The sequence below is a fragment of the Lepidochelys kempii genome, chromosome 1 (assembly GCF_965140265.1).
Source record: "Lepidochelys kempii isolate rLepKem1 chromosome 1, rLepKem1.hap2, whole genome shotgun sequence".
Taxonomy (NCBI): Eukaryota; Metazoa; Chordata; order Testudines; family Cheloniidae; genus Lepidochelys; species Lepidochelys kempii.
In genome coordinates, this window is record NC_133256.1 from 199,524,677 (window position 1) to 199,549,911 (window position 25,235).

Genomic DNA, 25,235 nt, shown 5'->3' on the forward strand with positions numbered 1-25,235 from the left:
TGAATCTCTCCTGGGTGGCCGCCCAGCCATGCAGCTTACAGGGAACACAGAAGCAGATCTCTGATGGGGTTGAGTACATCCAGAGGCCCCCTGCTGGAGGCCTTGTGGCCCTGATTCACCCCACCCAAAAAAGAGCAGAGGAGAAGTCCTCCAGGAAGCTCAGAGTGGCTGCTGGGGAAGCAGCCAATCAGAGGGGCTGCTGGAGTGGCCAGTTAGGGGCCAGAAGGGCCATATAAAAAGGAGCAACAGGAACAGAGCAGTCTGTTGTTGCCTAGGGCTGAAAGAGAGAATACCAGGTTTGGGGAGCAGCAGCAGGACCATGAACAGCTCAGTGTGGGCAAGACTAAATCCAGGAAGGCTGTCGAAGACTGGGGGAGCTAAGAAGGAGCTCCTGGCTGGCTATGAGGATTGAGCAAGGACTGAACCCAGAGCCTAGTCAGACCAAACAAAAGTCTTGTAATGGGCCCTGCTGATCTGGTTAAAGACTGAACCCAGGGAGGGCTGCCAAAAGGAATGTGCCAATGAGGGTGCCATGATGGACCCCTGTGGGACTGTTATAGAAGGCAGTGTTTCCAGGGAGGAAGTCTTGGCAGTACAGCCCCATGCCAGGGCTGTGGGAAAGAAAAGACCGTATACCCAAGAAGGGTCTTCGTTTGTTCCATCTACAGACAGTGTGTGTGTGACTTGGCCAGAGGACTGAGTCACTGAAGACCTGTTGAAGAAACCATCTGCTAGGGGTGCGCTCATGAGAGGTGAGTACCACCCCATTCCAAAGCAGAGAGATTGTAGACACATCAGTGGCCAAAGGGAGGCTGCTCATGAGAGGCAAGTGCCCACCCCATTATAAGATCTTAGAGAAAACATCATTTGTAGGAGGAAGAAAATATTATTCCTTAAAGGGAACATCATCATATGGTAGAGCATTAAACAAGTTGCTAGCCAGGAGTTCACTCATCTAGAGAAAAATATCGTCAAAGGTGGAAAAAAGAGTAGTAAAATCTGTTGCCTTCTAAAATATTAGTTAAAACAAAATTTATTAAATGACAGAATAAAATATTTTAGATATTTAAAACCAAATGTGATTGCTCTGTGCTGCAGAGAGCAACATTCCTCAAGGACTCAGCGGCGAACATCTTGGCTCATCCGCACTTCCGAGGTCACTTGTCATTGACAAAGCGTGTAAGCATTGGTGCAGCTGAACCCATGTGAAGCATGGTCAGGATAGATTAGGACAATGCGTTCAGCCCCATTTTAGTCATTGTGGTTTAAGGGCACACATCACATAGGCCTTATTTACATTAGAGTACTCAATCAATGGTGCGTCATTTGGGTGCATTGTGTAATCAGTAGCACTGCTGATTGAGTGCATCCAAGCTACTCACTTTAAGTCGGTGCAAGGCTTACACGTGTGTCTACATAAGGCTACCTTATATTGATTCAGTGATATCATCTTCAGACTCGCTACACATTGCTTAAAGCCTAATTTCTTGTCAGTGCCCAGTGTTTTAGGGATCCAAACCAAACTGCAGTGGCTCAGTGCTACCAGAAACCACAGCAGCTCTAATCCACACAACCAGGTGGGTTGGATTTGTAGGGTTAAACATTGACTAGCAACTGCTAAAAGTAGGGTAAGAAGATATTTTTTAAAATTTTAAGATGGAATTGCTGGGAAAGAAGTTAGGGTTCTGCTGACAGACAGACTGCATTTGAGGACAGATGGAGCTTAAACTACAGAAAAGGACTGTTCAGCCAAGTTTTGATTCTGCATAAGGGACATGTGCCCCACTGATTACTGCTTTGGAATGATGTTCCCCAGTGGTTACTGCTTTACATAAGAACAGCCAAGCTGGGTCACACCAATGGTCCCTCTAGCCCAGTATCCTGTCTTCTGACAGTGGCCAATACTAGCTGATTCAGAGGGAATGAACAGAACAGGGCAATCATGAAGTGATCCATCACCTGTAGTCCAGTCCCAGCTTCTGACAGTGAGAGGCTAGGGTCACCTACAGCATGGGGTTGCATCCCTGATCATGAGCCATTGTTTCAGAGAGCACGAGAGAGTGTATTTACAGCATTGTGATTACACACACACATACACACAATCTCCCCAGAGTGTAGAATTTCAGCTGCCATTAATAAAATCCATTTTAACCAACTCTCTGTGCTGATTGCCCCATATCAATAAAAAAGCCTGTTGCTTACAATTCCACGCAGACCTATGCGGCAAAAAATATTTACGCTTCAAAGCAACCTGTTCTCGGTTAAAGGCAGCACTCTGATGGCTTAGTGACCTTTGCTTTTACTCAGAATATTTGCTTGCTAACTGTAAACAATCCAACAGGGTGGTACTGGTTTACCTAAGACACTTTTCTTAGGGTGCTGCTGAAATCTGCCTGCATTATGAAACTAAGGATGATTCTAGCTGACCCATGCAGGAGCATGCAAGGAGCCTTCTGATACTCCCTGCACCTTCAAATATTTGCACTCCACACGGGCCAGCCACAATTGTAGTGCCTGCACTTCATGGCTGGGACCACCACCTGAAAAGTAGGTGATGATCGGACCACAACAGGGAGAGGTTTACTATACCCCTAGTGTCCTTGCAAAAGGCCATGGTTAGGTCCAGGGTGCATCTAGCTATGTGAGACCCACTTGGGATAATCCTCATGGTCACCAGGTGGACAAGAGATCCTGAGCCAGCATGCTGAAAATGCCCTCCCTGAGGATACTGAAGTCCCCCAAGGCTATGGATGCATGATATCTGCTTGCCCATGTTATGACAATTGGGCCGCTAACTTTTTGCACACGTGAGAATTAACCATGAGAAGTAGGTCAAGATATCTTCAGTCAAGAATACTATAAACAGGTGCAGGCAAACCAGACGGAGAAAGTGAACTAGCCCAAACGAAAAGGCCTAGTGATATAACTCAAGGACTGGGTTAAGATCTTGGTCAACAAGATGATGTGGATCTGGAACTTCATGGTGGATATGAGGCTTAATTGGTGGACAAAATAATGGAGTGAATTATGCCCCATCTTATGCCCTGCTTTTTGGGGTTCTTAAGAAAGGACTTTGAAACATCGTCATGGCTTCATTTCCCAGCTCGACTCATCTCGACCTAGCTTAGCTCAATTTTTCCCAACCCCAAGACAGTAGGCGCAGACTAGATGGAGGGACTTTCTTCCTGAGAAGCTATGGCTTGTTCTTGTGGATGAAGGGTGAATATGGATAGCACTGAAGAAATGAGCTAGCTAGTTAGATCAGTTTAGAATAAATGGGCTGGGTATATATTTTGCTGTGGCATGGCCCAGAATAAACTCAGTTGGTTTATATCTAGACATTTGCCTTTAATGATATTTCAGTCAGATTTTATAGTTTTATAATTTTTTTTACATGAAAAAATGTTCAGTGTTAAACAAAAAGGAATTATCTGAAAGGAAAAGCCCCCCCACACTGTGCTACATCACAGCTATCAAAATCTGAAAGTCCAGGACACAGTATCCAGGACTCTGACTTCCCCTGTGAAGCAGCTAGGAGGTTAACTGGGGTCTGCAGGCAAACGGCTTAGAGAAGGAGCACAAGCTTAGAGACTTGTCTGTAAGAGACTGTGCCAGTCTAATTCCCTTCCAGCAGCCCCTCCCTACAGGAATGATATGCAAATAGAGGCACAGAGCCCTGCTGGCAGCAGGCTCAGCGCACAGGGCACTTGGGATTTCAGAGGAGAGTGTCTTACTTTTGTGTGTGTGTGTGTGTGTGTGTACATAAAACTTTGGAGCAGATATGGGAGCAGCGACCTAGGAAGAGTGTTATACACACCCACGCTTTGGTTTACCTGGTATACCAGCTGAGAGCAGCTCTGCAGGGAGACCCCAGCCGCTCAGGCTGAATGTACAAGAGACTGTTAGAAAGAGAGAGGCATACTGGGCACTTAAACCCTCTAACTTCCCAATGGGGCTCTGGCTGCTGGTGCTGCTGGTGCTTCAGGCAGGTGAGTACAAATTCTGTACAGCTGCAGTTGTTGGATCCCTGGGAGCATCTCTATCTCTGCCACCCTCCTGCTTCTCCCACTCTGTGTGAGGGCAACTTCCCCCTTCACTTTGGCAGCCCATGTACTGTATTAGCTTTGCCTAGTTCTACTTGCCCAAAGCAAATCATTGGCATTTGGACCGGTGAGTTAACTATCGTTCATTTTCTCATTATCACGGTAAAGGAAGTCTGAGTATATTTTGTGCCTGGGCTGATTCATTTCCATGGTAATTCTGTAAGACTGTAACTGTAGGAACATGTTTTATTTTCTCTTCTAATTTAGAAAGTTTCCAGTTTTATTCTGAAAAACCTCACGTGTTGACTTTTCTTCTCTGAAATATTGTTTTCAGTTTCACCCCTTTTCTTTATACCAGTGACTCTTGAGCAAATTGTTTCCAATTCATCTAACGTTCAAGGGAAAAAAAGGAATTGAAAAAGCAAATCCCCTTTATAAAAACACAGTTGTATTCTATACCCCTAAACACTGAGGTAGCACTAAGGTTTGTGATCATTAGTGCAGTACAATTTGATTAAGTGTAGAATCCTGTATTAAGGCAGCATAAAGGCTGACAATTTAAACACTGGAAATAACAGGAAAGTTTAAGCTGTCAGATCCATCTTAATTCAGCCTGATTTCATATACAAGATAGATGAAAGTGAACAGTTAGTAGTTATTGAAAGTACTCCAGCTGTGTCATTTGGCTAAATTCAGTTTGCTGTGGGGTTTCTCCTACTTTTCCAAGGATCTTACAGCAGTGTTAACTCTTTATGTGTCACTGAGTCATTTCAATTACTATTTAGGTTGCTAACTGTTCAACTGAATGTATAGTGCACTTGCAAGGCAAGCAAGTTAGAGCTGACTTCAGAACCTTAAAGGGATACTAATGTCAAATTGAAATATAATCAGTTTAAAAAAAAAAAAGTAACATCAGATACTACACTGGCCCCTGCTTTGTTTTCAACTCAGGGGGAGCGTAGATTCTAAAGCAGCTCATTCAGGCTTGGTTCACTGGGGTTCTTTTTGTCCCCCAGGAATAACTGTGATGTTGCTATAGTTAATAGTTTCTCAGGGATGTTCCTCTGGGACTGGATGCATATTTCTGAGAAAGAAACAGCCTCCCTCCCATACATGCTGGATATGATCTGGATATAGGTTATCTGGGTGCAAAGCCAGAGGGATGTCGCTAATTCCAGTGGAATTACTCTGGATATACCCCAAGGTAACTGAGAGAAGAATCTGTCTTTTACCCCCATTCACTTGGCACTTATAGCAGGGAAATAGGGTCTTCTCTATGGTTTCTAATAACGGAGCTGCTGTTTGCTTTTACCAGTTTAAAAAAAATTAATACTCAAGGTAGTGTTTAGCAAAGGGAAGTTGTTACTTTTCCAGGAATGTGTTTTTAATCCATGAGGGAATAGCATGAGAAACCTATGTAAAACACTGTGACATCAGTGCATGGAATTAGCTCCTGAAAGAGGCTGCTACATTTCACCTAAAATGCTGGAAAAGATTCAGTGTGTTGTCTTTTCCTTGTTTGTGCTTATGCTGCAGTTGCACTTTTTTCGCAGGGTTCTCGATCATTTTAATGCTTAATATTCTGTTACTTTATGAGGTCGTTTTTTCCTCTGAAGAAACGAACCTCTGACTTTTCATGGCTGGGGAAAGATTCTCATTGACTTCAATGGGCTTTTGAATCAAGCCCTTAGAGAAAACTATGGCATATGATACACGCAGGGAAGAGGGATTAGAACTACAGGTTTTAAAAGGAAAGCAATGGTCTTAATAATAGCATCTAGTCCCTACCTCACATGGATGGTTTAGGGGATTAGTCAATGTTTGCACAGCACTTTGAAGATGTTAAGTGTATTCAAACAGCAGGGAACGAGTGGCCAAGCAGCTTCAGTCTGGGGTTCTTGGTTCTGAAATATGATCCAACTCTTGAGTCAAGAATGCTGAAAAGTCCATCAATTTATTTTAGCTTTTACCTTAGGGGTGGGTTGAGTGGTTATGAATGGATGGGGAGAGAGAGAGGTGAAAGCTGAAGAACAGAGGGGCTGGGTGGAAAGTATGGGGAGGGGCTAATGCTAACTGTTCATATGATGCACTCATACCGATGGATAGGTGCACGGATGCATCACAATAAGTGAAAATAATAGCAGCAATTAGTACTATTATCATCATGTTAGGCACCAAAATCCATATTTAATCATCTAAATCAGAGGCTTGATTTTCAGAGGTGAGTCCTCTCCCCTCCCACAGCAGTCTATGAGAAACACAACTTTGAATAGGAGGGATACAAGATACAAATAAGCGTTTCAAATCAGGGTATCATATTAAAGGCCTGCAACTGAAAAATGGTTTAAGAAAGTTGCTTCAAACTATGCAGGCACATTGTCCTTTGCCTTTAGAATAAATCTGAAATTTTTAAGGCCAAAATTAATGGGGTGGCCCTATATTAAGGCTTTATAATGGAAGGTGGATATAACCTTTAATATTACCTTAATAAAGCTGCCACCTATTCAAACTAGGCAATGGAATGTTATTGTATGTACTCAGTGACTGTTAAATGACGCAGGCCTTCCCTTGCTGATAAAGGTGTACCTTTACGGTCCGTGTGGCTTGTAGATATTACTCTGATACAACAATAATAAGGAAAGTGGCAGTGTTTGTGCACTGGGCCCAAACGCCCAATAAGGCCTAAAATCTGCAGTGGGAATTTGAAAGAAATCAGCAGTGAAAATCCTTAAAGGTGTTGTGCAAACCCTGTATGAAACAACATTCTCTCTTTGCAGTTTGGAAAGGCGCACTGGGGAAAACCCATTCTTTGCATACAAGAGGACTCATTGAATTAGCAGGAGCCATATCCTGTGGTACAGGACGCAATGCTTTGGCATATCTAGGTTATGGATGCTACTGTGGTCTGGGAGGACGAGGTTGGCCTAAAGATAAAGTAGACTGGTAAGAACATCACTTATATGCCCATGTATAGTTCTGGTCTCTCCACTAAATTCTTCCCTCAGTTACATCCATGTATAGGGTTGCCAGATGTCCAGTTTTCAACTGGAACACCTGCTCGAAAAGGGACCCCAGCGGCTCCAATCAGCACTGCTATCTGGTCCGTTAAAAGTCTGGTTGGCAGCACAGCGGGGCTGGCAGGCTCCCTACCTGGCTCCGCGCAGCTCCCCAGAAGTGGTGACATGTCCCTCAGCTCCTAGGTGGACAGCCGTGGGCTCTCCTTGCATTGACCCTGCCCCAACCTGAGTGCCACCTCCATAGCTCCCATTGGCCAGGAACCATGGCCAATGGGAGCTGCAGGGGCAGCACCTGTGCATGGAGGCAGTGTACAGAGCCACCTGGCTGCACCTCCGCCTAGGGACATGTTGCTGCTTGTGGGGAGCCGCCTGAGGTGAGCGCCGCCCGGAGCCCATACCCCAAAACCCCTCCCACACCTCACCTCCTGCCCCAGCCCTGAGCCCCCTCCCAAACTGCTTCCTAGAGCCCACACCCAAACCCCCTCCTGCACTCCAATCTCCTGCCTCTAGCCCCCCCCACACCCAATCTCCCTCCCAGAGCCTGCATCCTGAGCCCCCTCCTGTGCCTCAACCCCCTGCTCCAGCTCAAAACCCCTTCCTGTACTCCAAACCCCTCAGCCCCAGCTTGGAACCCCCTCCTGCACCCTAAACCCTGCACCTCTACCCCATTCCCCAGCCTAGATCCCCCTCCCGCACCCTGAACCTCTCATTTCTGGCCCCACCCTGGAGCCCATATCCCCAGCTCAGAGCCTGTACCCCCTCCCACACTCCAAACCCCTCAGCCCCAGCCTGGAGCCCCCTCCTGTACCCCAAACCCCTCATCCCCAACCAATGCCCTCACCCCCTGCCACACACCAACCCCTTCCCCCAGCCTAGTGAAAATGAGCGAGTGAGGAAGGGTGGGAGAGAGCGAGCGACAGAGGGAGGCGGAATGGAGTAAGCAGGATTGGCGCCTCGGAGAAGAGGTGGGGCCTTGGGGAAGGGGTGGGGCAAGGGTGTTCGGTTTTGTGCAATTAGAAAGTTGGCAACCCTGTAAAACCCCATTCACCCCTTTGCCAAGTGCAAACCAAAAGAAAATTAGGCCTGGTTTGAGACCAGGAACTTAATTTAAAATGTAAATTAAATGTAAAATGGTGTACAGACAGCACTTGTAAGTGTGTGTCACATGGACATCCACAGCGGCATTGCCCAGCATATTCATGAGGACTTTTAACCTCTGGTGAATGGTGGCAAAGTTCCCTGGAGACAGGGACTCCACTAGGGGGTCCAGGTTGTGGCCACCCAAAACTGCTGCAACCTCACTTACTGGGGGTAACCAGTATAGTGTGTGGCACTGACTGAAAAGGGGTCACACCCAAGGTGAGTGGATGCTTGGCAACACAGGAAAGGGCAGTAGTGGAAACACTGCTTTTCCTCTCCTATGGGAGAATCCCATATTGGTGCAGGAGCGACTCAAGCTCCTTGCAGTCACCCCACGTCTGTTTACTACATTAAACCAACAGATGATGTTGGCAGAACAGCATATTGTAACGGAGTAATAGTCTCTCCCTTCTCTGGCTTTTGTATTTGTTGAGAAGATGTTGAGCTGTTTATTTTCAGAGCAGGAGGCAATGCTCCTGTTCCACTGCAATACTTTTACTTCTCTTACACACCCTGAGTGGTGAATATTTAATTATTTTGTCTGGTAGGCTTTGATCTACCTGAGTGACTGTGAGCTCTGATCCTTTTGCTATAGAAAATTTTTGCCACCGGCACAGTCTATCTCTGCACCTTCAAGTTAGCCACACAATTCCATCTGCTTATCTAAAATCTATAAGCAGGGTGGCTCTTACACTTACCTTTTCCTTTCTTCAGGAAAGAAGGCAGGTGATATCAGCCCATTTAGTAAATACCTCACTGTGCTTTACCAACATATCCAGCTGTTGCAGGCACTTGCAATTTTTCTAGAAAGCCTGGCCACGTGGAAATGAATGGGAGTTTTGACATTGACTTCAGTGGGGCTAGCATTTCGCCCTAAGTGGCTAAAATCAGGGACCCAACACGTGGAGGCACCCAAAATTAGTGGCCACTTTTGCAGATTTAAGCTTAACCCTTTAACTACAGCTATTAATGCCCCTTGACTGCTTTGCTTGGTTACAGAAAATTATTTTTTAGGCAGTCAGAAATTCTGGGTCTGATCTTCAGCTGGTATAAACCAGCTCCATAGCTCCACTGGATCTGGCCCTAAACATTTTCCTTCTCATATTTCTTGGAGGAATCTTCTGGGTTCCTCTCCCTGATGACGCTGTTACAAAAATCAACACGTCATGCTGTGTAAGTGATGATGAACACAGCTTTTGCAGTATTTCCCATTGTAAGTACGAGTACTGTGGTAAAGCCAACTTCCTTGAGCAGTAAATGTTTAAAATGACTCATTGTTTAAACATTTCTGCTTTGCTACTGACACCATTATAAAAGGTGTGATTTTATTTTCCTTAAATCAGTCTTCTCTGTCTAGATAGTTCAATATTAAAGTAGGTCTAAATATAGACTCTTTTTTTATTCTACAAAAAGGCATACTTCTGGGCAACTCGTTTAAAAATGTTGGTTTCAAACACTGGCTTTGTTGTGGTATTCTAGTAGTTACATTTTCCCCCATCTCCTTCCATCCTCTCTGTCATTACAATGAAATGAACAGGTAGTGCTCATCTCATTCCTTCCCCTATCACACTCTGCTGGATGTTTTGTGAATTTCCCAGAACTTCAGATAGATATCGCTGTTTGAGCTCAATGAGCATGCAGAGGACTCGAGTCACAGTCACCTGATTCTGTGAGATGCTGATTGAAATCAATGGAAGTTAGGAGAGCCTAAACCCCTTTGAGGATCTGGGCCTATGGGAATGAGCCAGCTAGCCTTCTGCAAGACACAAAGAGAATGAGATTTTCCATTCTCAGTGAATTAAACAAAAAGAACAGAACAGACGACGGTGTCTGTTCCTCTAAAATTGCAAACAGAACCTATTGCCACAGTGACATTTGCTCATTGCACTTTTCTCCTCATCTCTGGTTGTCCTGGGCAGGGATTTAGCCAGTCAGAGCTGCTTATATCCTTAAGTGCAGGTTTTCTAGCACATACTTTATGAATAAGCAATTTCCAACTAGTAGAGGTTTGTATTAATCTTTCATTCCTGTTGCCCAGCCAGCCTGTAATCTCGCTGGCTAAGACTGATTGCATTTGGTACCATTAAGCAATAACCGGTGGGAAGGAAAGGCATTTCTTGACAGTGAGTGACCAGCTGAAGTTGTTGAGGGGTATTTATTCTCTTCTCTCCAAGGTGCTACTTCGGGGGCATCTGGAGGCAATTTTGCAAACTCTGAGCCTGTCTCCTCTCACTTTACACTGGCATAAATCAGGAGTAAGTCACTCCACGGAAGCTAATGGGGTTATATCAGTGTAGGACTGGTGTCACTGAGAGCAGAATAAGGCCCTCCAAGAGCGATGCAATCCTTCCATTTTTTACAAAGCCAATTTAGGAGCAGCCACTCCCCACAGCCAGCTGGTTCTTCTCATTAGCCCTTTCTTTGCTGTCCAGCTCCGCCTACTCTCCTCTTTCCTTTGCTCTGCTCCTTCCTCTCCCTCTGTGCCGCTGTTCTGGCTCCTTTCTTTTCTCTGGTTCCCCACTACTACTCCTTTTCTCTTGTCCTCTGGCTCCTTACTCCCGCACCTCCTCCCTTTGCCTGCTTCTCTCCTGTCACTCAGGTCAGGCCCTCCACCAATGGGCTGCTCCTCCTATCCTCGCTGCTCCTGAATTACCACTCCCCCTTTCACCTCCACCCACATGGCCAGCACCTCTCACCCACCTCCCAGATTGCTAATTCTTCCCTCCCTCTGATCTTGGCCTCTGAACTTTCAGAAAGAAAACCAGGAACAAGATGATCTGAAAGTAGGGAATAATTAACCCATGACTCATCATCACTATTATAAACCCAATAGAAACTTCCTTCTCTGTGTGTTGCATCGTGGGCAGCATAAGTTGTTTTGCTTAGCCATTAGCAAGTGCTACAGTATCCAATGGGAAAATAGGACCTCAGTCTGAACGTTTGGTTAGGTTTGTAATCTAACAGGTGACGAGTCACATTCTAATGTCCTTTAGGTGTTGGGTTGCTGCTTTTAAATTACGTTTCTAGAATTCTGAATGTAGCAAATAATCTTGTGGTCATCATTGCTGATGTCATATAGGCAAGCTCAGAATAAACCTGGCATTTATCTGGCAGACAAATCTGTGGGTCGAAATTGCTGCTTTACTAAATTGGGAGTACAGATGGAAGGAAAGCACTATGGGCTAAATTCAGCCCCTGTATAGTCACAGGAGGTAAAAGAAGGCTGAGTTTGACCCAATGGGCCTAATTCTCTTCTTGCTTTCACAAGATTTACCCAAGTCTAGCTCCATTGACTTCACTGACATTATTCCAGAGTTACCCCGGTGTGGGATCCAAATCAAACAAGTTATCTTTGCTTCTGATTACTTATGAACATAGGTGTGATGTGTGGCTAGGCTAGAGGGGGCTCAGCCACCCCTAATCTATCTCAGCCTGCCCAGCTCAGCAGGCAAAGGCCTGCAGCTGGTGGCCCCAGCACCAGGAAGGGGATGGGACATTGTAGAGGAGGGGCCCTATCTGTGCGGGGACACATGTGTGATGTGGTGAGCACCTATGAATTCTGCAAGTGGCGAGAGCCAACAGACGGGCCTGGGGACCCAGGCCCAGCCCCTCAGGACAGGAGCTGCCGCTGCAGGGTGAGTGCGGAGTGAGCTTGCTCTCCAACCCTACCCTCCAGTCCTCCCTTCTACACCAGGCTAGGGTAGAGACAGTGACCCACATACACACCAGAGAGCAGGACTTGACACACACACACATCCCACCCCCAGAAATAACAGTAGTTATTAAGTTTTGCTCATCCCTCCAAATAATATTTTTACCAGCTGTCTATGCTTATGGACTATCCCCATTTCAAGAAACCCAGCCTTCTGGGCTATCTCTTGTCAAATGACATGTTAGTACTCAAGGCCATAAAGCAGTTTCCTCTATCTAAAATATGATCAGTTGTTTGCTTGGTAGATACAGAACTAGTTTTAAGAACCAAATAATCAAAGGGGGAGATTTTTTTTTCTATCTTCAGAATATGGCTAGGTGTAAGGTCAGAACATGCATAACTTCTGTGAATACTTACTGGATCTCGTCCTGTAATTCTGGGCAGGAACTGAACTTCCCATCCCATCGCTCTGAGTCTGGATCACAGCAATTTTGAAATCCACCAGAGAAGCCATATGAGCGACAAAAAGGGTAGATTAGATCTAGTCTAGAAGTTCTTATGCCACACTCATTACTGTAGTGTCTGAGCACCTTCCAGTACTGCAGTATGCAAAATGTGACTAACGTCTGTCATGTTTTGTTGTTTTGGCATCCTCTTGCTAGAAGGAAAATTATGCACTGTGGGGTGTTTTGATTTTTTTTAAACGAGAGAGGGAGAGAGATGTTGCTCTGTATTTATGTTAGAGAGGGCAGAGTCAAAGAAATGCACCTGGCAGTTAGAGCAGAAGGTGGTGAGGTTTGTGATGGCCCTTAGTTGTTGGGCGAGTTCATTCCACTGTCTCGCACTGGCCCCTGAGAAAGTTCTGTCTCCCGCACAGGCTGTACTCTTACTATACAAGTTCCATTGTGCCAGAGGAGCGAAGCTATAAATCATGGTCTTCACCTCAGAGCAATAATTGATCTTTTAGATGCCCTGGGCCCCGGCCATTAAGGGCCTTGAAGATAAAGACCAAGACTTGAACTTGATTCAGTGTTCTACGGGAAGCCAGTGTACAGAACAGAGGATAGGTCTGATGTGCTTGCAGTAACCCATGTTGCTGAGTGGATACACTGGAGCATTCTGTATTAGCTGGCATTTCCTGCATGCTGAAGTCTTCATGCCCTGGTATATTGCATTGCTGTAATTTAGCCAAGAGGTGACAAAGGCATGAAGAAGTAGAAAATTTCTACCAAATGTGAAGTGAGTGAGACAAGAGGATCCTGACCTGTTACACACTGAAATAGAGAGGTTCATCACAGAGATGGCTTCTAATTATTTTTTACCATTTTGTTGGGGGGGCGGAACAACACCCCAGAGATAAAATCAGCATTAATGGACTCCCCTCGAAGCTGATATCTGTCCACTGGATGACTCCCCAGTCAACTACAAAGGAAGAAGGCAACAACTCTAGCTGAGGAAAGGGGAAGAAGGAGACATGAGCCTCTGTCAGATAAATAATACATAATTTCACACATTTTGTGTGAAATCTCTCTTCTGAAAAGTCCAGATCTAAATGTAATTACATGACAGAGTGAAAAATGGCAGATGCACTTGAAATGCCATATAGGGATCTATACTGTTGGTTGGTGAGTACTTACTGTGACAGGTTGGGTCACAGAAGCCCCCTTAGGACTGCCACTTGATGTGCTGAGAGTACCTCTGAGCCCATTTTCCCTGGAGCTTGGGACTTCAGTACCTGTCTTGTTGAGCCAGACACACTAGCCTGTTACAAACACAGACTCAGGTCTGAACCACGTCCCCCAAAAGCTGCAGACTTAACTGAAAGCAGCTTAAGAAGTGCTCCTGTCCCTAGCACCCAGATACCCAGTTCCCAATGGGGTCCAAACCCCAAATAAATCCATTTTACTCTGTATAAAGCTTATACAGGTAAACTCATAAATTGCTCTCCCTCTATAACACTGATGGAGAGATATGCACAGCTGTTTGCTCCAGGGATTAATTACTTGCTCTTGGTTAATTAATAAGCAAAAAGTGATTTTATTAAGTATAAGAAGTAGGATTTAAGTGGTTCCAAGTAATAGACAGACAGAACGAAGTAAGTTACCAAGCAAAATAAAATAAAACACGCAAGTCTAAGCCTAATAGAGTAGGAAACTAAATGCAGGTAAATCTCACCCTCAGAGATGTTCCAATAAGCTTCTCTGACAGACTAGACTCCTTCCTAGTCTGGGTCCAGCAATCACTCACACACCCGTAGTTACTGTCCTTTATTCAAATTTCTTTCAGGCATCTCTTTGGGGTGGACAGGCTATCTTTTAAGCCAGCTGAAGATAAAATGGAAGGGTTTCCAGGGCCGTATATAGTCTTTCTCTGGTGGGTGGAAACCCCTTTGTTCTCCTGTGTAAAATCCCCTCAACAAGATGGAGTTTGAAGTCACCTGGGCAAGTCACATGTCTATGAATGATTCAGCTTTTTGCAGGCCTATGCCATTGTTTACATCTTAGTTTGAGTTTTCCCAGGAAAGCTCAGATGTGGATTGGTATCTCCCAAAGTCCATTGTCAGTTAAGTGTTTCTTGATTTGGCACTTACTGAGAATAATCCTTTATCAAGAAGCTGACCAAATGCTTCATGGAGGCTACTTAGAATCAAACAAATACATAGCCAATATTCATAACTTCAAATAAAAAAATGATACACACATACAAGACAGCATAATCATAACCAGCAAACTACAACTTCCCATAGACACCTTATCTGGCCTCCTCTGTATAAGAACTGGTGCAACCATAGGACCCTGGTTGCAACAATGATCTGTACGGTCACAGTTTATGTCAATAATGTCACACTTACAGTTGGGTTCTTCTCAGAGTCCTGATCTAGTTCCACATTCTGAACAGCATTTGACAAAATGAGTGGAGGGAATCCGTACCCCTTCTTGGGGGGGAGGGGAATAAATCTTCCTTATTAGCAAAGGCTAGATCTGAGAGACCATGCATAATTTATTTTGATGTTGTATACACTCACTGCATATTTGTAAGGACCTGTCAGGTTCTGATACAGCTTTTGGTGCATTAACTTGCCTCTTTCCAATCTGGGTATGACATGACTGGTCATTAACATCATTAATTCTTCATGTGCCACCTCTCAGGATTCATGTAGAGCAGGGGATGGCTTGTGAAGGATCACCTGGGCTTCAAGGTATCATCTGCTTACCTTTGAGCAGTTCCAAGGTATTAGGGCCATGCTAGGTCATTCAGGACAAACGTTACTCTGTCCCTAAATAATGACACAGGCTGCCTTGGTTTGTTCCTACTGAGCATCCCCTAAGAGCACAGCAAAAGGGAGGTCACCCTCTAAACTCACTGCTCTTAGCCCTGCCTCTCCTTCCTAGCTCAGTAATACCTGACCCTGCACTTGTAGGTGCAGGAAATCCCCTTAGGAGAGGGGCAGCACTTATTCTGGCTGGGTCCAGCTCCCGTGCTCCATGGATCTCTCAACACCCAGGGCTTTCCCCTGTGAATTTGCTGCAGTGACCCTTGGCTGGCCCCTTTGCTCTCTGAGTTGAGCAATTCTATGGTAAATAGCCCGTTGGCTGGCCCACCCAGCACCTTTCCCCCTTTATCCCTGTTTTACCCTTACTGGGGTGACCTGGAGCTGGGCTGGGCTGTGGACTCACTGTGTCTGGGCCTGTCCCTCTGACCCTGTATTCTCCCTCCTTCTTTCGTGCCAGCACCTCAGGGTCTCGTGGACACATTCCTCTCTGCTCGTGCGGCAGCCTCTTGGAGGGATTCACACAGAAGCCTTCACAACACCCCTCAGGAGATGCTTTAAGGGTTGTGTGTTCCTCATTTCCCGATGATGTCAGCCTGCACCAGCTCCACTTATTGATTAAAACAATTGCTCCTTTGTGCCCTTAGCTTCACCAGCCCCTTCTGGGGGCAGCCATTGGTCTGGCCAGTGCCATTTCATCTCTGACAGTTTAATGATGAGCCTGTGAACAAAGATCACACAACTAATCCACATCTGGGCTCAGATGATTTGTAGTTATTGTCTCAGACCATTGGTCCATTTGGGCTTGTGTCCTGCCTCCAGTTGCAACTAGGATCGGATGCTTCAGGGGAAGGAGAAAAAAAACCCAGATAGTCCATTCAGCCAGTTGTGAATTGGGGTGGAAAATCCTTCCTTACCACAGCAGAAAATCAGCTGAAGCTCTGAAGTATGAAACTGGATTCCCCTAATTATCTTACCAACGTGGATACAAGTGTGAACGTTGTGTGGAGAAAACTAAGATGTGGACATGGGAGATAGAGGAAGGAGAGGGATGGAGGAAGAGTGTATTGTCTCTGGGAAATGTTTGTGGGTTTGTTCTATTTACTCTGCGAGTCCCTCAGGTCAGGGAAGCAGGTTATCCATGTTCTGTGAATGGCAGTGCTGGTAAAAATACTGTCCCTAGCTCTGTACATGTGCCTTGTATTTTAGAAAACCCAGATAAATCAAGTCCCTGTCACAAAGAACTTACACGACCAAATAGCACAAGATAAACACTCTGACTTCCTGCTTCTCTGTGAGCTGTGGAGGCCTGGCTGGTTTTTCAAACTGCTCTGAGAGGCTTTGGGACCTTTGCTAACGGGCTCAGGTCTTTTGCTGCAGCGCTCTGCCTTCCCTCCCTTCTGCCTCTCTGTAGGCTGGAGATGCTTGCGCATTGTGAGACCCATGGAGAGAAGTTTCATTATTATTGGAGCTCTGCTGTGTTTCCTGTGATCGTGCAGCTACAGCCTTGACTGTAGAATGTGGTTGTGATGCACTCCCCCCGGGTGCCACCTGGAACTGGGGTACCACTGAGCCCTCTGACCCGCCTGCCTGGGCTCCTTCTCACACTGTGCTGCTGTGACAAGCTGTAAAGCTCTCCAAGCCTGCTCTTTCGCCAGCATTCACACAGGTAGGGACACACCCAGTTCCAGTCACATGCTGGCTCTCTAACCTCCAGCCTCCCAGCCTAGGACCCCAGAGCAGTACCATCCTGCCCTGGTCAAATCTGGCCAGTATATGGGTTTAATACCTGGTCCACCTCTCCCTCACTGTGAAGAGGACCATGCGCACTTGTGGTAACCAAGCTGAGATTTTCCCCAGACACCTTAGTCAAACACACACTGGTTTGGATTAAAACATAAAATAAGTTTATTAACTACAAAAGGATAAATTTTAAGTGATTATAAGTGATAGCAAAGAGATCAAAGCAGATTACCTAGTAAATAAACAAAACCGCAAACTGAATTTAACATACTAGATAGGCAGGATATGAATTGGCAGATTCTCACTCTGAGTGATAAACAGGCTGGCAGATTCTTAAGGCACAAGCTGCCTTGGCTTTGCAGCTTGGGTTTCCCACGTTTTCATACACAGGCTAGTAATCCCTTTAGCCTGAGACCATCACTTCCCCCAGTTCAGTCATTATTCTTCAGGTGTTTCCAGGTGTGTTGTTGTAGGGAGAGTGAGGTACCATCATGATGTCATTCCCCCTTTTATATCTTCTTCCTCCTTGCTGGAAAGCTCTTCTGCTATGACCTGGGTCAAACAGTTCCCACTGTGTAGTGCTCTCTATGAGAGGTTTCTATTGTACATAGTTCCTGGGGTAATCCTTGTGCCTGTGTGCATTTCCTCAACGAGCCATTAACATTGTTTGGCCTTTTTACTGTTGTACCTGAAAGGCTGCTTGTGGGTATTTTCAACCTCACAATGTGTTTCAGTAACACATTCATAGCCAAACTTCATAGGCGAAAGCACATACGATACAACGAGCTATTAATGTCTAGCAGATCAAGACTTTTAGAATGATACCTCACAAGGCATAGTTTGTACAAAACATACCCTAATTACATGACAGTGGTGAATATTGGGATGCCAAGGTGTCACAGTGACATTTGGCCTAAATTGCACCAAGTTCAGTGGTGCTGCTGTGGAGGACCCATGGCACCTCTGTACAGTAGCCAGGGGTCCAACGTTGCATTTTCTGCCTGTGCCTTGTAGCTGGCCACTGCTCTCCAGCTTTCCCCACAAGGGGACTTAGTGGGATTATGGTGCTTACTCCCTGCACTGTTCCAGGGAGCTAGGCAGCAGGAGGTAGGGGAGACACAGAGGGAGTCCACCTTGCAGCCAGGGAATGAGGAGAGCCTGGGGTGTAGGCTGTGGGAGAAGAATGCCTGGACAACAAGCAAAGAGACCAGAGAGATGAGTTGCAGAATCCCTCTCCCTTTCTGAGCCAGGCCACTTGGAAACTATAGCAACAGCCGGATCCAGGACAAGTGGAATAGTGCCCCTGGAGAACATGGCAGGAGACAGATGCAGGGATGGGGCTGGGCCCCTGGAGGTCATGGGGATCCTGTTCATTACTGAAGATATTCATGAATGAAGTTTACACCTAGGGGTATTTTTGACCCTGGCCCATCATGGAAAATACTCATGGACCAAAAGCCCCTCAGTGAATATTTCTTGCAGTGATTATTTCTGACACTGGATTTTTTTGCTCTGTTCTCCCAGCCGCCAAGCTCCTCTCCCTGACTTCACAGGCCTTGTCTGGTCCCTCCCTTGCTGGTTTATTACAATTGCTCTCAGTATTAGTACATTTCCCCCATGTCTCAGCTAAGTGTTTGTCTCCTTAACTTCAAGACATTGCTTCTGATTCTGCTACCATGCAAGGCTGTGAGAAATCCCCATTCTCACTTATACTGTTCCCTGGCAGACACTTACAAACAACATCCTATCCCCTCACACCCTGGGCCTTTTCTCGCCTAAGTTACATAGATTTTGCACCCTTAGGACCCAATCCAAAATGCACTGGAGTCAACAGAAACAATTCCTTTGACTTCAGTGAGCTTTGGATCAGACCCTTAGTTCCCAAATCATGTCTCTTATTTTCTCTCAAGCAGCATCAATTCAGCAAATTCCTGGATCCAAAGACTTCCAAGCTCTGGGGAGGGTTGGAATCTGAACCAGGATCTGGCTTGGAATATCAGAGCTCTTCCTCCTCCCAACCATCCCCTGTAATGGATCAAACCCGAACCTGAGATCCAGACACTGGGGCCTTTGAACTCTGGATCTGAATTTAGCACCTCAGCCCTGTCTCTATCATGCAAACAGGCAGAGGGAGTGAGCACTGAGCAGTTGGGAATGGGCAGCCATCCCCATTAACCCATGCTAAGTACCGTCCTGAGACTCATTGCACTTACCTATTGGAAGATCAAGTGCTTTGCTGACAGCTCGCACCGCCTTGCTCTGTTGTTATCACTGTATCAATTAGACATGGGCCTGAACCAAAACCTTGGAACACAGCACCCCCATTCTTTGGGGTCAAAATCCTGGTTGGGATCCAAATCTTTTTGCTCAGGCCCATCTCTAACAGTGACAGAACATGGCTGGAACGCCCTGGTGCAATTGGGAGAACTGACACTGAGGGGCAAGGACTGGCTCTGACAGAACATAGTGGAGAGATGAGGTCATCAGCACTGTGACTCCCAGAATGATTTCACCCACTGTGATCTGCTGCTGACCAATGAGATCACTGTGTTTCAATTGATCTCACAATCAGGATGTAGAGTAGGAGGAGGGAATGAAGTAGTTCCTCTCCCTCTCCTGGGCTTGGGAGGCCCAGCTTCTCCCCATTGCCGCCTAGTGAAGTGAGGACTGACCAGGCAGGGAAATCGGAGGAGGGAGCAGCAGGAGGAGCTGGAGTCCGGCTGGGGAGATCCTGGGGCTCCCAGCATTTTCTGCCCATGGGTGGAACAAGAACAATGGCGGATGGGTAGAAGAGATGCCCAGCTGGGCGTCCCCTGTTCACCTCCTCTCCTCGCTCAGCTGGCTCCCCAAACCCTATTTGGAAGAGGGGAATAGGGACAGACCCCTGACTGCCTTCCCTGCCCTGCAGGGGAGAGGGGATGAAGTAGAGTAGATCAATAATCTGTGATTGATAGAGACTCTGCTGAAATGTCCTGCTCTAAAGTACAAGACCTGTCACAGAAAGTGTCACATTTCACCTGGTAGTATTCTGGCCCTGACAGATGGCCTGCTTGGCCATTGCCGTAAGTTAGAGCAGCTCTTGGGCTGAGAATACTTGGTGCATATAGTGTTCTGGCCCTACTCCGCTTTCCCATTTCCTTCAGCATGCCTCCCAAACCAGGAGTGCAAAGGCGTCTGGCATAGAGCCATTCCACCAGCTCTTCACTGACTAGGAAAGCTTCTTACACTGGAGATGTTCCCCAAGGTGGGAGATGCACTGCCCTCGAGCAAACGAGAATCAGGCCCACGTCCTCCCTAAGTCTTTTCCTGGACTAAGTCACAGAAAGAAGTGTTGATGACACACGTTCATCAGCACCTGCTGTAAGTGTACACGAGAAAGGGGAGCACAGCCTCGTGTCACTCCTCTGTTTGCTCCATTAACATCTGTAGAATATTAATAACAAACTCTGAAGCGTTGTTAATTTTCACTGTAATGATCAAACACTTGGCTGAACTATAGAGAATTTCCCCTTCAGCCTAGGGAAATCCCCCTGTGAACAGAGACAAAAATAGTTTTGTGTGGCCACATAGCTCCTGCTGCATACTGGGAAATGCCCTGAGAAAAACCCACAGAAAGTAACAGACAAAACTCAATCTCTTTGTTGCGGAAAGGTGTTGCCACAAGCATGACTGCTGCTATGACAAGGCAGAGCGGGAAGGCTGTAGCCCCAAGATGCTGAGATATGAATGGACTTGTGAACGCAATGCTGTGGTGTGCGGTAAGGAAATGACTCCACTTTCCTTGTGTGTTTTAGATTTATTCCATTCCCTTTACATTAGGAGCACAGATTGGCACGAGCACTTCACATACCATAGATTTAACACTGCGTATGCTGAACTGGGTTTTAAACTCATTCAGGTCCTTCTATTTAAATTCGTTTTGCTTGTGCCCTGCAAATGGAGCAGGAGCATTTAAAAAATATTTTCTAAAATATTTTCTATTTTCTAAATATTTTCTATTTTCATGATTCTCTCTTTGTGGTTTCAACTCCTCCCAAACTCCTTTAATCCCTTCCCTCCAGATCTTCAGCTATGGAGGGACTATCTTGATGTAGCTAGTCACGTTCAACCTCAAATGTGGGAGATGGGGGGAGTAGCTACATTCAGGTAAAAATACCTGTGCCTTGTCTCTACTTTGGTTTTACTTCTGGTTAGCTATCTTGATGTAAAAACACACCTATTTTTTGCTGTGAAAGAATAGCATAGCGTGGCTGTGAGACACAGCCATAAGTGCACTAAACACAGGTGTGAATGTTTTGTGAGGATGCACTGATTCATGGTCACGACACTCACACGACAAACATGAGTTAAATAGAACTGAGCTAACTCAGGTAAGCCAAGGCAAGGCCGGTGACAGCCTCTGCTAGCCCTTCTCCAATGCAGCAGCTAGCAGCTGCCCTCCCTCACATAACCCCCAATGCAGATTAGCAATGCAAACACTGCATGCCTTCTCCAGTCAACTTCCCTAACTTCCCTAACCTAGAACACAGCAGTCCTTACTGGTCCAGGGAGGTGTTATGGCTGACTCAATACCAATAAAAGGGAAGAATGATTTAATGCCAGGAAATGCTGGAGAGGTTTATCTGAACAATGGAAATGGAAATTAAAAGTGGAGCTGTTTGCATTGCGCCATACTTGGGCTGTGGATAAATAAATCACTTGTTGTCAGCTGCTGAGTCATAAATACAAATATTTACAGAGGAAAGAAATGGAAACTCCTTTTACAGTGGGACTTATTTTTTTCCCCTTTTGCTGCTACCGTGCAATTTTGTTTGCTGAACGAAAAATGGAGATACCATTTGCTTCCGTTCAAACATGCTTCAGAATGTGCTTTGTTCTGTCTTCTGCCCATCTGCATGTGAGAATCACATTCCGTAAACACTCAACATGTATGAAATACTGCTCCCTGCGAGGCAGGCTCAAAGGAAGGAGTCTGCTCTCGCGGCAATAAGTGCCAAACCAAACTGCTCTAAGCACAGTAAACTGAAGATGCTGGGCATGCTACAGAGAGAACTCGAGAGGGCAAGGCAAAAATAGAAAATTCTGAGGTGGGGCTCCCTCAGTCGTTCCTGCTGGTGTGGCACTCTGGATAACTGAAAGTCATTGGAGCCTGAGAGTGAGAGAGCCCAAGCATGAGAACGACTCTGTAGCCTGGTGGGCTAAGCATTCACCCAGGATACGGGAGACCCAGGCTCCAGCCTCCTACTCCAAGTACTCATTAAGTATTTATCTACAGTGGAAAAGTTTCAACAGCAGAGACTAAGGGAACACCCAGCCCCAACACAATAGTGCAGTAGTTAGAGCATTCATGTGAGAGGTTCAAATTCCTTCTCCTCATCAGATGGAAGGGGGACATAAACTGAGGGTCTCCCACATCCCAGATGAGTGCCCTAACCAGAGGACTAAAAGTTATGAGGGAGCTGCTCCCCATCCCCACTTCTTGCAAAAAATGCCTTATGCGTTCACCTCCAAAGAGGGTTCACAGCTGAGATTGGCTAGCAGAGATAGATGCCGATCTGCATGAGAGGAGCTTAGACAGCTTGTGGATCACATTCTAAGGCACCTATTTCTCTACATGCGTTGTATCGGGAGCCTGGGCGCCTAACTCAGGCTTTGGAGACTGCAATATGTTCCTGTGATTTTCTAGGTACCTAAAAGTTTGATGATGTGAACTGAATGTCACAGCACCTACATACCTTTGTGATTCTAGGCCTAAGTTTTTACTGAGTTTTATTCAAAGCCAGGAGAGCTCTGGAAGAAGAAGCAAGGTTCCACTCCTCCTTGAGCACCATCAATGGAATTGCTTACTAAGTTCCAATCAGTTACACCCGTGCAAACCTGTCAACAACAAAGGGGCTGTACAGGGGGCCACTGAAAGTCTAATTTCAGCTCCTTTATGACCAATTATGGTGTTTGTGTGAAGGAAAGAACTCAACTTGACTGTCAAATGAATGTTGAATTTCCAGGGCTGAGAGCTGAGAAAAACACTTTCTTGTAAATGGAGTCACCTTTCAGAACAGAAGCAAAGTTTAATATATGCAGCTTTTTGAGAAGTGGTGGAAGAAGAGGAGTAACAGCATTACAGATGCTTATAATAAGTACAAAGTGAAAGGCTGGTTAAGAAAAAGATTTAGGTGCAAATTTTCAAAAAGGGTCACTGAATTTGGGTGAAAATTGAGGCGCTCAACCCTCTTGACCACTTAGGAAGATGTGTTGAACATGAATTCAGTGGGTATCACAAGGCGGGCACCGTTTTCTAGACACTGCCAATTTGCCGCTAGCTATTATTACTGTCTCATGCTCTTGATCTGATTTGAACTGTTCATTTTCTTTTTCAGATACACTGACAGATAGATGCCAAAAAATGGTGTGCCAATGTGACCAAGAAGCAGCCAAGTGTTGGGGCACTGCCTCTTATAACCCACACTACGTCCTCTGGCCAGATTTCTTATGTGGACAGACTACTCCCATGTGTAATTTTAGTTAGATATTGGGGGGCAAAACTAATCTTCCAGGGACATTTTTCTAATTTCTAAGATACTGTAATAAAATTGTTCATCTTTGATAAGACTGATAATGGTGTTAGAGAATTTCTGGCAGCATGGGGATGGGGAGAAGAAAAGGAATGGTTAGGCACCTCCTCGGTCTTTGGAATTAAGGATCAAAACCTGCCCCCCACCTCCATAGTTGAAGAGGGCCAAATGCATCTAATAGCGTACCACAGCAGCTCCACACTGCAGTTGTAGATAGAAAGAAAAAGTGTCAACAGCAGCCACTGGCATGTAGTCCTTTCACATTGCCTTACATTGAGCCCCTATACATTTTGGAAAGCATGGGGGTGCTCTGTTTGGCTGTCTTTAATTAATTCCCACTGATGGCTAAACTGTCCATCAAAGAACCAATGGCCCATTCAGGAAGTGCAGAAGTCATACTTTAAGTATGGGGGTCCTGGAGATGGGTAGATAGGCGTCCTCATTTTCTCTATCACAGAGTGCAAGCTGCAAAGGGCATGGGCACTTTTCTTTGAAAAGGAATCTGGACTCCTGGCAGGAACCGTGGTCAGGGCAAGAACTGAACGTTTATCAGATTTTTGTCTCTCTGAAAGTCCTGACCGACAGTCTCTTCTTTTTGTCATCATCTAACTTCACACAGCTGAGAACACCTCTGAGAAGAACCTCAGGGGTGAGAAGAGAGTCACATTTTTCTTTTTCTGTTGTAGGGGCAGTAACCACTCATGGCTTCTACTTATAGGCTCATCAAATCCTGGACACACGAGAGTGTATAGTTCCACTACTCCACATTTAAGGCCCTGATCTGCTTCTGTCCTGTACAGATCTTAGCTTATCCCACTTTCTCTGCTGTATATGATGGTCATCAGAAATATTAAATCATGCAGCTGAGCTGAGGTTGTAGACAGCATTATTGATGTTAAAGCAATCAATTCCACCTCATTTAAAGTTTCTCATTCTACTCTTAGTTATGTCCTTTATTTTTGAGTCTCTATCCCACGTTTGAGTAGTAGCCCCAGAGAATGGACATGATGTCAGCTTAATCTCATCATCCAACATGAGACTGGGCGGAACTGCAATGTGGTAGGAGGCTAGTTATGAAGGTTTTAGCGGAGTGTGATAGCCTGGGTACCACAAGAGAGACCCAATTGTGTGACTGGAGCCTGCCCAGAGATGAGGGCCTGGGAATTTGTACCTGAGGTGAAAATGTGGTCTCTTTATGTGAGAGACCTCTAGGAGCGTCAGGGTGCATGTATAAAGGGTGAGATTTTCAAAAGTGCTCCACAGGGGCCTAACTCTGCTTCTATTGAAGTCAATGATGAAATGCCCATCGACTTCAATGGAAGTGAAGTTAGGCCAACGTCCAGCGCTTTTGAAAATCCCACAAAGAATCCCTACTGTGCTCCAGGGAACTCACTTGACCTCAGAGGACAGACCTTAACATGGGAGATCTCCTGGAGCCTCTGAAAAGCCCTTGGCTGAATTACTCCCAGGCTTTGTTGAAGGTTCAAACTCTATCTGGAATGTTTCTGGACCACTGTAAGAGTGTTAATGTTGCCTTTAATATTTTATTTTGGTAGAGGCTTGAAATCCCTTTGTTTTCTGCCTAATAAGTCCTCTGGGTGTGTAAAATCAACCCTCAAGAGTACTTCAATTCCTTTGGCCAGGGTACTGTAAAATGGCTCTTCCTCTACCTTTACATTTCTTCATTATAAGAGCTTGCCATGACAACAAGTCAACAGAACAAGGTAAACTATACTGGGTGGTGCTGATAGGTTAGAACATTGACTTTCCTTGCTCCCCTGGAAAGAATGGATTCAG

At 45.7% G+C, this 25,235-nt stretch overlaps 1 protein-coding gene across 1 annotated transcript; it reads left to right on the forward strand.

Moving 5' to 3' along the window:
* Positions 1–3,730: 3,730 nt before the first annotated feature.
* Positions 3,731–23,475, forward strand: LOC140905486 (phospholipase A2-like). Its single transcript, XM_073328919.1, has 4 exons — positions 3,731–3,989; positions 6,821–6,986; positions 20,518–20,624; positions 23,244–23,475. The coding sequence occupies exons 1-4, from the start codon at positions 3,950–3,952 to the stop codon at positions 23,390–23,392; spliced, it is 462 nt and encodes a 153-aa protein (XP_073185020.1). The 5' UTR covers positions 3,731–3,949; the 3' UTR covers positions 23,393–23,475.
* Positions 23,476–25,235: the final 1,760 nt, after the last annotated feature.

Coding starts and splice junctions, on each gene's coding strand:
- LOC140905486 (XM_073328919.1), top strand. CDS start 3,950: ATGGGGCTCTGGCTGCTGGTGCTGCTGGTGCTTCAGGCAG. Junction 3,990..6,820: donor GCTGCTGGTGCTTCAGGCAG/GTGAGTACAAAT, acceptor CTCTCTTTGCAG/TTTGGAAAGGCGCACTGGGG. Junction 20,625..23,243: donor ACGCAATGCTGTGGTGTGCG/GTAAGGAAATGA, acceptor TTTCTTTTTCAG/ATACACTGACAGATAGATGC.